Below are 12509 nucleotides of genomic sequence, written 5' to 3'. Positions count from 1 at the left end.
GGATGCCTGCGGCTTGGATGAATACCTGTACAACTCTACTCTCCTGCATCAGCTAGTTAGCAAGCTACCACCAACTATCAAGCTGAATTGGGCGCAGTACAGGATCGCACTTCCGGGAGTCAATTTAGCGTCGTTTAGCACTTGGATATACTCCCTCGCTGAAGCTGCTAGTGCAGTTACAATCCCAAACATAGTAAACTCCAGACCAATCCGGAGTGAGAGTCGCACAACAAAGAAGGGAAATGCCTTCGTGAATGCTCATTCCGAAAACGCCTCTTCAGAATCTCGTTCACCAAATCCTTCAAGTGGGAAGCGCTCGAACGCCAACGGAGAATGTCTCGTTTGCAAAGGAGCCTGCAAGGCGGTCGACAAGTGCAAGCGGTTTCTAGAGTTTTCCCGCGATTCGCGCTGGTCCACGGTACGAGAATTCGGACTCTGTCGTCGTTGTCTCAGCCGACATAACGGCGAGTGTCAAGCCAAGCTTTGCGGAAAGGATGGTTGCCAGTTCAAGCACCACGCGCTGCTGCACAAAGACCAAAAGCAACAATCACCCGTTTCACCAACAACGCAGTCATCTCCTGCATCGATCCCAACGACGACGGACGGTACGGAGCCTCCTAAGACAGGAGCCGGTCCTTCGACGCATAGTTGCCACGCACATCAGACTAAATCGAGCGACATACTGTTTCGCTATCTTCCGGTTGTGCTACACGGCAAGTATAGATCGATCCGTACACACGCTTTCCTCGACGACGGTTCGGATCTCACGCTACTCGACGAAGAGTTAGCCGATGAACTAGAGCTAGATGGAGAAGTGCGATCGCTTTGTCTTCACTGGACCGGTGGCACGCAACGTCAAGAGAAAAAGTCTCGGATCGTCGAACTCGAGATAGCTGGTGTACACAAAGGAGCTAAGAGTTTCACAATCAACGATGCACGTACTGTGAACGAACTTATGCTTCCGCACCAGACGATGGACACCGAAGAACTCGCATCGCTTTACCCTCACCTAATGGGACTGCCGATCGAATCATATCACAGCGTTCGGCCACGTATCCTCATTGGCCTTAAGAACCAGCATCTCAGCCTTGCGCTCAAGTGCCGCGAAGGTAAACCGAACGATCCCGTCGCTATCAAGACCCGTCTAGGATGGACAGTTTGTGGAGGAAGATCCACAGATGTAACCAGCCCAGTGCACTCTGTTTATCATATCGGTTCATGCGAGGATCAGTGCCCAGCGGACGAAGATCTACACCAAGTTATCAAAGACTACTTTGCGTTGGATAGTTTGGGGATCATGAAGCCTTCTGAAGCACCTCTCTCCGTCGAGGATCAACGAGCGCAGTCCCTTCTCCAGTCGCTAACTAAGTTCACAGGAGAACGCTATGAAACCGGTCTACTCTGGCGATACGACGCCGTTCGCCTGCCGGACAGTCGAGCGATGGCCCAGCGACGTTTCCAGTGCCTTGAAAAGCGCATGATGAAGGCGGAAATATTGGCTAAAACGTTGAAGGAGAAAATGACCGACTACCTGAAGAAAGGCTACATACGAAGGTTATCCGACGAAGAATTGTGGCAGCCATCACAGCGCGTTTGGTACCTTCCAGTGTTTCCAGTGACAAACCCAAATAAACCAGGAAAAGTAAGAATCGTATGGGACGCTGCGGCCAAAGCATTCGGAGTATCTCTGAATTCTGCCTTGCTGAAAGGTCCCGATCATCTTTCGTCGTTGTTCACTGTGTTGATCCGTTTCCGCGAACGTCCCATAGCCCTGACTGGTGACATACGGGAAATGTTCCACCAGGTACGGATCCGGCCAGAAGACCAGCAGTGTCAACGTTTTTACTGGAGGGACGATGATGGAAACGTAGCGGTCTACGTGATGTGCGTCATGACATTCGGCGCCTGTTGTTCTCCCAGCAGTGCCCAATATGCGATGAACCTCAATGCTCAGCGCTTCGCCCAGAAATACCCTACAGCGGTGGAGGTTATCGAGAAACGGCACTACGTCGACGATATGTTGGTCAGCGTCGACACAGAGGAGGAGGCGGTCGAACTTGCCAAAGAAGTAAGGTACGTCCACTCACAGGGCGGGTTCGAAATACGTAATTGGACCAGCAACTCTCAACGCGTCCTGGAAGCCCTACGTGGAAGCAACACGGAAGAGAAGAATCTTGACCTTTCGCCAGAATTGGGAACGGAAAAGGTACTCGGGATGTGGTGGTGCACAGCTTCAGACGTGTTCACCTACAAAGTCGGCTGGAACCGTTATGATAGTGATCTGTGGAAAGGTCGCCGCCAGCCCACGAAAAGAGAAGTTCTACGGGTTCTGATGACGATCTTCGACCCCCTTGGACTCATCGCGCCATTCCTCATGTTCCTCAAGATCTTACTTCAAGAAATCTGGCGCAGTGGAATTCAATGGGACGACAAGATCGATGACAATGCCTTTGCCAAATGGTGCAGCTGGCTGCGAGTGCTGCCTCAAGTCGAACAGGTTCAGATACCTCGATGCTTCTGCTTCCAAACCTCTTCGGAGTACGAAGACGTTCAGCTGCACACATTCGTAGACGCGAGCGAGAACGCTATGGCTGCCGCATGCTACCTACGATTTGAGCGGAATAGCTTCGTTTGGTGCCGTTTAGTTGCCGCCAAAACAAGAGTAGCACCTTTGAGATACCACTCTATCCCGCGACTTGAGCTAATGGCAGCTGTTATCGGTACACGACTTTCCCAAACGGTCACCGAGTCTCTGTCAATCACTCCAAGTAAGCAGTTCTTCCACTCGGACTCCAGGGATGTGATCTGCTGGATAAACTCGGACCATCGTCGTTACACGCCCTTCGTTGCCAGCCGTGTTGGCGAGATTCTGGAAGCTACGGACCAGAAACAATGGCGGTGGGTCCCGACAAAGCTTAACGTAGCTGACGAAGGCACGAAGTGGGAGAAATTTCCGGACATGACACCAGAGTCCAGGTGGTTCATCGGGCCAGAGTTTTTACAGAATTCGGAAGAATTATGGCCGTGCCAATCAACGAAAGGTAGCAAGACATCAACAGAACTCCGTCCTTCACTGCTAACTCACTTCTCCGCACCAGATCCACCAATCAACGTCTCCAGCTGGAAGCGGATGATCAAAGTAGCCGCACTCGTACACCGTTTCGTTACGAACTGTCGTCTGAAGGTCCAGAAGAAGTCCACCATTCATGGGCCTACTTCCACGGAGGAAAAGCAAATCGCCGAACGCTACGTGATTCGTCAAGCTCAACGCGAGGCCTACCCAGACGAAATAGCAATTCTGCAGAAGCCGTCGAAACCCATTCCCAAAACCAGTTCCTTGTTTAAACTATCTCCTTGGATGGATAACAACGGATTGATGCGGATGCGAGGAAGAATCGACGCCTGTTGTCAAGCCACCGAAGACGCTAAGAACCCAATTATCCTTCCACGAGACCACCATACCACCAAACTTATTATCGCACACTATCACTATAAGTATAACCACCTTAACCACCAAACCGCTATAAATGAGCTCCGACAAAGATACTGCATACCGCGACTACGAGTGGCCTACGCCAAGGTACGGTACAATTGCCAACACTGCAAAAACCACCGCGCCGCACCGCATCCACCTATAATGGCCGATCTTCCTTCAGAGCGACTCGACGCATTCGCCCGTCCCTTTACCCATATTGGCGTCGACTATTTCGGCCCCCTCGAAGTCGTTGTAGGACGCCGCGTGGAGAAACGATGGGGCATGCTGGTTACATGCCTGACTACGCGTGCAATCCATATCGAAGTGGTGCATACTTTAAGTACCGACTCGTGCATCATGGGTCTTCGCAACTTTGCAGCACGTCGAGGCACACCTAAAACGATCTACAGTGATCGCGGCACTTGCTTCATCGGCGCGAGCCGTGAGTTAATGAACATTGCAGCTGGGTTCAACCAGGACGATTTGATGAAGGAGTTTGGTGGGACCGAAACAACCTGGAAATTCAACCCCCCAGCCTCACCGCACATGGGCGGCAGCTGGGAACGCCTAATAGGCATCGTGAAGCGAAACCTGATGGCGATTCGGCCGTCTCACAAGCCTAACGATGAAGTGCTACGGAACCTTCTTGCCGAGATCGAGAACACCATAAACTCTCGGCCACTAACGCACGTCCCAGTAGACGACGAGTCCGCATCCGCGCTTACCCCTAATCACTTCCTCTTGGGGTCATCGGATGGTACTAAGCCATTATGCACATTTGACGACAGCGGAGCAACCCTACGAAGGACCTGGCGAATGTCTCAACAGCTAGCGAACCAGTTCTGGAAACGTTGGCTGAGTGACTATTTGCCGGAGATCACTCGCCGAACGAAGTGGTACGCCGATACGAAGCCTATTGCTATCGGCGACATAGTGGTCATCGTCGATCCAAAGCTCCCCAGGAACTGCTGGCCCAAAGGTAAGGTCATTGGTACTAGCATCAGCCAGAAGGACAACAAGATCAGGGCGGCCACCGTGCAAACCGCCACCGGAGTATTCGAACGTCCGGTAGCCAAGCTGGCCGTGCTGGATGTACGGCGCGACGAATTGTAAGCCGACACAGGATCGCCGTACCTGGGGGGAGTGTTGAGTACACCCTAATGTACATGCGCGCCTCTCTATCCAATCCGGTATCTTTAGGTCGTACATACACCATTGTACGCTGGTAGCGTATGATACCTTCTTCCATGAAGGCGTTTATAGAAGGTGACGAATGGACAGTATTGTGCAATAGAAAGTGTTGAAATCACGTGCTGAATTACAATTCCTAATTTACTACTCTATTTGCAAGTATTTAAACCTAAACTACTATGAAATTTTGCTACTTATCTAAATTCGCTTAAGGTAATAGTTCTTATATATGAATTAATGTGAAGTTATACTAAATTATTGAAATGCTATATACAGTGTCGCCTTAAACCTACATAGTGCATTACCATAACCCTACATCTATTCGGATTAAAAGCCTACATGCAAAGGTAAATGTTACTACTTAAAATACTATTGAAACACTTAAAACTAGGTTGTTTAGTACGGCTGTGAGAATTCAATACGAATAATCTTTGATTGATAGGCTGATCGAAAAATAAGAACTCGCATAATCAGGAACATTGATCGCCGGCAGGTATCGCACAACGGGACTAAACGTAAGTCAAAACGGACAAACATATATTTCTCAAAGCACTAAATGAACATTAAATAATTAGAATTGCAACATGTAAACTAACACAAACATGTATAAAATCCATTACAGGAATATAATAATATCCATTTGCAAACGTAAATCCTACGTCTCCGGTCGTTTTGTGGTATTATAAATTCGGAAACCAACCCTGTGCATTTATACGTTGGGCAAATTCCCAACATTACCAGTAAAGAATCTTGGTGAAGAACTTTAAGAAAAAATGAACACATTTTGGAAAAAGTGTCTATGTGTTCCCTAAACATTTTTTTGAAGTGTTTCTGTAATATTCCTATGAATTCTAAATTCATTTCTAGGAAAAAATCATGACTGAAAGAATTTTTTTAATATTTCTAGAGATTCCTGTAGGTGAATTACGGTGAACAATTGTTTCAAAGAGAAGAAATTTTCTTCCATTATTCACCGGTAAGAAAATTTTATTTTCTTCAAAGGAAATACGCACAGGAGTTCGCCAACTGGAGGTTTAACCTAGTTAAAAATCTTTGGACTAGTTTATGGAGAAACAACGTAAGAGTTCTTAAAGCATAATTCTTTGTGATATTAAAGTTATATATTTAGATAAAACATTTGAGGAGGTTCTGGGAGAAATATTAGAGGAGTTCCTGGAGAAAGAAGTATTGGGGAAATACTTGGAAAAATACATTTCAAAATTCAAATTGGATTTTCTGAGATGTTTTTGTTGAACTCCTTGATGCATTTTTCAAAGAAAGTTCTTTGACAATGGCTGTAATTTTACCTGAAAAAGAAGTAGCCTAAGAAAGTCCTTCCAATTAAAAAGTATAGTAAATATCCGAGTACATCGTTTTCTACAATTTTAAAAGTAATTTTTGCGCTTGGAGATTTCAATATGATCAGTAGATGACTCAGAATTTACTTAGCTTCTACTCAGCTTTTACTGCTTTATTAATACGAATTATCAAGTTTGAAAAGTAAATGCCCAAGTGCTCGGTTTTATCATATCAACTTGAAGAAAATTATCGTAAAAACTATTGCTCAGTTTATTCATACGACCTAACACATAAACTCTACCAAACAAACAAAACAACATGGTCTGGAATGTTTCTGGAAAACTACTGGAAGGTCAGGGAATTTTATTTTCAAAATTGGGTCGACACCCTGGTCTCCTAGGAATTGCTTCGAAAATTCCTCCAGATAATTTTACACGGCATCCATTACGAACTCTCCCAAGAATTCTCAATAAAATCAACCAATAAATCAATTCTGTTAGCTATTCGTGCAATCATTCCTTCAGAAATTTCTCCATGGAATTCCGTCTTATGTTTTGCAAGGAGTTCTTTCAGAAAGTCCACCAAGGATTTGAATCATTTTTTTTTTTCAATAATTATCTTAGCAATGTAGAAAACCCTTCAAGATTCCCTCAACAGTCCAGAGATCCATTCAGAGATATAAGTAGGAGATCATCAGAAATTTCTGCAGTACTTTCATCATCAGTAACAGAAATTAGTAACTAAAAGTTATTTTTTTTGTTCAAGCTAAGTATGCTGTTTTGTTCAAAAAAAGTAAAGAAATTCCTTGATTGTACGGGTCAAGAAATTTCCTACAGAGAGCCCCATTTGAAATGACATTTCTTCTCAACTGCGTACTGCGATCAGAAAAATGTGATTTTCTGGACCATTTCTGAGAAGAAATTTTCCACGCATTGAGATAGGCGATTCCTTTTCTTGTCAGTAGCAAACCAGCCTTCATACTAAATGTCAGCACAGTTGGGTCCTAAAATTTTTAATGAAATCTTGTTTTTATTTAATAACACGAAAAAGCATGTTACTGTAACTACTTTAGCAATTTTTCCCGCTCAAATAATGGCTATATCATGTTTAAACTTTAATTTAAAAATTTGGTCCATAAATGAACCTTGACACTTTTGATCATGTTTGACGTTCGCTTAGTCGACAAAAACACCACAGGGGTTTTAGTTCGACCACTGGGGTTGTTCCTATCTGACATTTCGTAAGGGACACGGAAAACAAAATACACTCAAAATTTGAGTTTAAGCCAAAGGATGTGACAAAATCTAAAAAAATGTTTTTTGGGCTTAAACCAACGGAAAACATTAGAAAATTGAGTAAACATGTGTTTTTGGCCTAAACTTAAGCGTTTGGCACTAAAATCGGAACAGGGCTTTAGGACCCTGTTAGAAAAAAATCACCGACGTCGGTAGTTTGTTTACCGAAATCTCAACAGCTGAACGGTCGGTAATCCGTTCGGTGAACGAAAAGTTTACCGACAGGACTGTAATTTGAGCCCAACGGGTGAGCTGTCAAAACTACCGGTAAATCGGTAGTGATTACCGATTACTATTCTGTAATGGTATTTACCGAACCATCGGTTATTTTGGAAGGGGGAATCGAAATTGCATGTTTGTGCGAAGTAAAAAATCAAATCATGCTCTTATTATTGATAAAATCATTTATTTCAATGGCATGAATAATCACCTCGGATTGAGGAACCTAACCTGCCGGGTGTTTATTTCGTTTATTATTCGACTTAAAATTCTAACAACCCGTTGCAATTTTGCCTAATCGTTGTTCCATAATCGCAGATGTCAGCATTACTCCAAACATGTGCTATACCATTACAGAATGCTGCTGAATCTAGGCGCATGATTGGAGGGTCCTGTTTCGTCGATATTTGCTCCTTCACATCCTATAGTAAAATATAAATATATCTACTACAGGTCTTGGTCAGATGTTAGCCAAAAAAGTAATTACTAACCTGTAACGTTATCTCCCAATCACTTCTTTCAAGCAAAGATTAGAGCACTTTTTGCAAAAAAAACAAACGGGTCTGTTTGTTCGCGGTTTATTTATAAGAGCCGATTGAAAACATCATTATGTCGAATTTGACGTTTCTTGTTCCAAGCTACTGAATACGGTAATCATTACCGACAGTTCAGCTGAATATATCACCGAAGTCAGAGCTGACGTTTACCGATTTATCGGTAAATATCTTCACCCAGGGTGTCTACTACCTGGAAAAACCTGGAAAACCTGGAATTATCAGGGAATTTTATTCAACCTGGAAAAAACCTGGAATTCTCAGGGAATTTCGATCACAATCAGGGAAATTATTTTGAAGCAGTAATTCATGATAGAATATGTCCACGACAAAGGATTTTTGCGTTATAACCCAGAGCTATCATTAATTGCCAGAAAACTATCTTCATTCGAAAAAAATTCGGCTGCGCCGAATATATATTTATATTTGATATGAGCTGTTCAGTGAGAATTCTTTCGAGTATGAAATTTCATCAGCTTATCAAAACATGATTGATGTTTTTGATGTATCTAAATTTATTCGGTAAAGCATTAACATATCTAGGGCTGGTAGCAGGTTTCTTTTTAAATACAATTTTTTTGCAAGTCTCTAAAAAGTCTCTATTTTTGATAAAAGGTGTCTGAAGTCTCTATTTTAACCAAAATGGTATCTAAAGTCTCTTTTCTTTCCTTATCTTGCTTGCAGATAACTGAGATGCAAAATTTCTTCTCGTATTTCTCGAGAACAGCCTCAGGAAATATCCTTGTGGTTTCTCCAAAGATTTTATTATGAATTCTTCAAGAAATTGCTTCAGCATTTTTTTCATAGGATGCTTACAGGAGTTCCTCCATAATTTGCTTCAGGAAATCCTTGAACATTTCAACGTTAATACCTCTAGAAATTTTTCTCAGGCAGTACTTTGAACAAAGTCTATCTTAGGACTTCCTCCAGATATTTTTTCACTAACTATCCAACCGAATTCTACAGTCGTTAATCAAGGAGATATCCAAAGTATCCCACAGAATTTCTCCCAAGAAAACTTGACTAGAATTTCAACGCCATTTCGTCTACGGTTATTCCAAAGAATAGATCCAAAAGCTCCTCGAGGGATTATTCGAGTTAATATATTGAGAACATTTCAAATAATTTCCTCAATTCGACCTGTGTTTCATTATTAAGTTTCTTTAGAGTTTTTTTTTCTAGGAATTTCTCCAGCATTTCATCCAAGGATCACTGGAGTTTATCCAAACATTTTTCAATAAATTTCTCAAAAAATCCCCATGGAATATTGAAAAGTTCTTTTAAGGTTCCACACAATTTAACACCACAGCAGTTTTTTCTATGAAATGCTTCGACTGTAGGAATGATTATTCCTACACAATTTTCTAGTAATTTCGTCCAGTGTTCCAGGAGATCCTGCGCAATATCCTGCGAGATATTATGATATTTCTTTTTCATTATTATCGTAGCAATAATCTTGGAAATCTTCTAAAAGTTCTTCAAGAGTAAGTCTTCCTGAAAATCCTCTTTAATCAAGGGTGGCCTAAGAAATTACATAAGTAACTGTAACAGAAGATACCCATAAATATATGTCAAGGATTTTTTTTTTAATTCTCAGCTTTCTGGGAAATTACATTAAAATTTCCTTGGTGAAAACTCCTGGAAGAATGCTTGAGAAAAAGGTTTTGAAAACTTCCTTGAGAAATATCTTAGAATTAATAGAAGAACTTCCGAGAAAAAATCCTAGGCGCAATCCTGAAGGTATCCTCAGAGAAATTTGTAGTCAAAATCTTATAAAAATTCTAAAGAACAATTTTGTAGAAAATCCTGAGAAATCCTTGGAGGCATCTGGAGAAGTTTCTAGTTGAATATTACAACATGTTTTAAACGGGAGTCTTGGAGGATGTTCTAGAAAAAACTAATTGGAGAATCACCGGATAAAATCCTCGAGGACTAAGGGTTTTTTCACAAAAAATGTCTGAAGGAATCTTTGATGAAAGCCTTGTGATATTTTTTGTGATAATGTTTGGAAAAATCTTGGTTTTATTTTGAGATATAAAAAACAAAATTTTTGGAGGAATTCCTTAGGAAATCCATCCCTTTCGTAATGTCGTCGTAATACAACAATGAATGCATGTCCTTTACTGGCATATACCAGATGTGCTGGTATGTCGTCGTAATGTCGCAAGAAAAAAATATTTGAAAAAAAAAGTTTTAAACAAATTTTCAGAGAAATATCTGGTCTGATTAAACTATTTTGTCCTGGTTCCTGTTAGGTTTCGGTTTTTGATAACTGTTTTGTCTCTTTTCGGTCTCTTTTTAATTACTTTTAATTTTTTTTGTACTGGAAAGAGGTTTCTAAATATCATATTTTCAAAAAACTCATTCATTTTTTAAATTATTGGAAAATATTTAACATCAGAAAAAAAATTTCGAAAAGTAAACTGGAACTTGAACAACAATCAATTCGAAATTTCGTAACAATCATGACTAATTTAGAACTTTTTCGAATGAAATGCAACCATTTATAATTTAATCATATTACCACACTCAAATGTTATACGGTCGAACGCGATTACCCAGGGGCTTGATAATCCGTGTTTCTATCATAAAAAAATGGATCCGGGATCCAAAAGTTTTACGAATTATTTGTGTTAATTTAGATTGTAGATATATTGCCACATATCCAAATAAAGTTTAATTTAGCGCCCATGAAGCTGTCTAAGTTATCCAAACGATCGATGGAAATGAATGGTACATAATCTGTACAAAAAATACTTTCAAAAAGACACATACTGATGCACTTGAAAGTTCCGTTCATTAATTTGTTTTAAACATATAAAATTACTGTATTTCTTGAACTTGGAATTAGTTTTATAAAACCTGGAAAAAACCTGGAAATATCAGGGAATTTCATTTTGCTAAACGAGTAGACACCCTGTCACCGATATCGTTAATCTTTTAACAATTCACCGAAATTCAGTAATTTTTTTCGAAGATTTCAGTAATCAAGCCGAAGTATACCGAAACGTCTGTAATTTTTTGGATCACCGATCTGTTTCGGTGATTTCAATTACCGAACTCATAGAGTCTGTTTAAGTGTGTATGTTTTAATAAAGTCTAATAAAGTTTTTACTTTGTAGCATGTGGTAAAGATTAACTGAGCGTTTCCTTTACCCTGCTGAAAGAACGGTGTTCTGCTTCATTTTCAAAACACACCATCTGTTGAATCGTACCTTGATTTGGGTCTCTTCTCATTGCTCGATTCCGGGCAATGAGAAGGCGGACTTACTCGCCGAGGTCGTCGCTATGGAAGGTAATATTTACGAACAGTGCTCGCCAGCAAGTCACGATCGGTTGGCAACAAAATGGAATGAAGGGGATCCGGGTAGATTAGACACATTCTGTTTTCCCACATGTATCGGCGCTTGAGCCTACCACATAAACGAATTAGTAAAACACAAAACACGTTTTGCCTTTTCAGTGAACGCGCCGACATAACCGATGGGCCATCGAAAACGCTCTGTTTGATTGCGGTTCCATCGTCGCTCAATTGCCACGACATTCTGAACTTCATTGCCCCGTGCCATTCGGTGATCCAGCATGTGCGAATTCTGCGGGACGGTTCGCCCAACCAGTTTATGGTATTACTCGAGTTTCGCAGCGTTGAAGCGGCCGTCGAGTTCTACCAAACTTTCAACGGAGCACCGTACAATAGTTTGGAACCGGATTCGCTGTGTCATGCGGTTTGGGTTTCTGCGGTCGAGTGGGGCGATGATGGGATCGCCCCGCAAGGTCACACCGAACTGCCCATGTGTCCCGTCTGTCTGGAACGGATGGACGAAAGTGTGGACGGAGTGTTGACGATTCTGTGCAATCACGCTTTCCACGCGGGATGTCTAATCAAGTGGGGCGACTCGACTTGTCCCGTGTGTAGGTGCATCCAAACTCCAGAGCTGTCGGAGACTTCCGTCTGCATGGAATGTGAAGGAACGGAAGCTCTTTGGATTTGCTTGATCTGCGGACACATTGGGTGTGGTCGGTATCAGGGTGGACACGCCGCTTCCCATTATCGAGCCACCAATCACACGTACGCCCTGCAGCTGGGAACAAACCGTGTTTGGGACTATGCTGGGGACAACTTTGTACATCGGCTGCTGCAGAGTAAATCCGACGGGAAACTGGTTGCCACTCAGTCACCGGGCAATGATGGCGATGAGAAGATTGACTCGATGCAGTTGGAATTCACATATCTCTTGACGTCACAGCTGGATGCCCAGCGGGAGTATTACGAGGAGAAACTGATGCGAGTGGAAGGGAGCATCGTGGGTGAAAAACAGAAACTGGTACAGGAAGCAGAGGAGATCAAAAAGAAGAATGTTTCGTTGGAGGGCAAAATTCAGGCGCTGAGCAAGGAAAAAACCAACCTGGAGAAGAAGATCAATCAACTTTCAGCTAAGTAAGTAAAACTAAGCACTCTAAATGAAGGCAACAGGT

General features: G+C 42.2%; 1 protein-coding gene and 1 long non-coding RNA gene across 4 annotated transcripts in view; both read left to right on the top strand.

The window, feature by feature from the left end:
- LOC5567529 (BRCA1-associated protein) overlaps positions 1-12509 on the top strand; it is a 30593-nt gene that overhangs the window by 17152 nt on the left and 932 nt on the right. For both annotated transcript variants that reach the window (XM_021853222.1, XM_001657474.2), the window contains exon 3: positions 11497-12471. In XM_021853222.1, the coding sequence (XP_021708914.1) occupies positions 11497-12471 (975 nt within the window). The remainder of the gene's footprint in view (positions 1-11496; positions 12472-12509) is intronic.
- Positions 4534-5252, top strand: LOC110679154. Of its 2 annotated transcripts, XR_002502263.1 has the most exons (3): positions 4541-4879; positions 4943-5013; positions 5109-5252. It is a non-coding gene; the product is annotated as an uncharacterized LOC110679154 (long non-coding RNA). The 2 variants fall into 2 exon arrangements; XR_002502262.1 differs by having other exon boundaries at positions 4534-5013.

The sequence above is a fragment of the Aedes aegypti genome, chromosome 3 (genome assembly GCF_002204515.2).
Source record: "Aedes aegypti strain LVP_AGWG chromosome 3, AaegL5.0 Primary Assembly, whole genome shotgun sequence".
NCBI lineage: Eukaryota > Metazoa > Arthropoda > Insecta > Diptera > Culicidae > Aedes > Aedes aegypti.
This window is presented reverse-complemented; position numbering and strand designations above follow the sequence as displayed.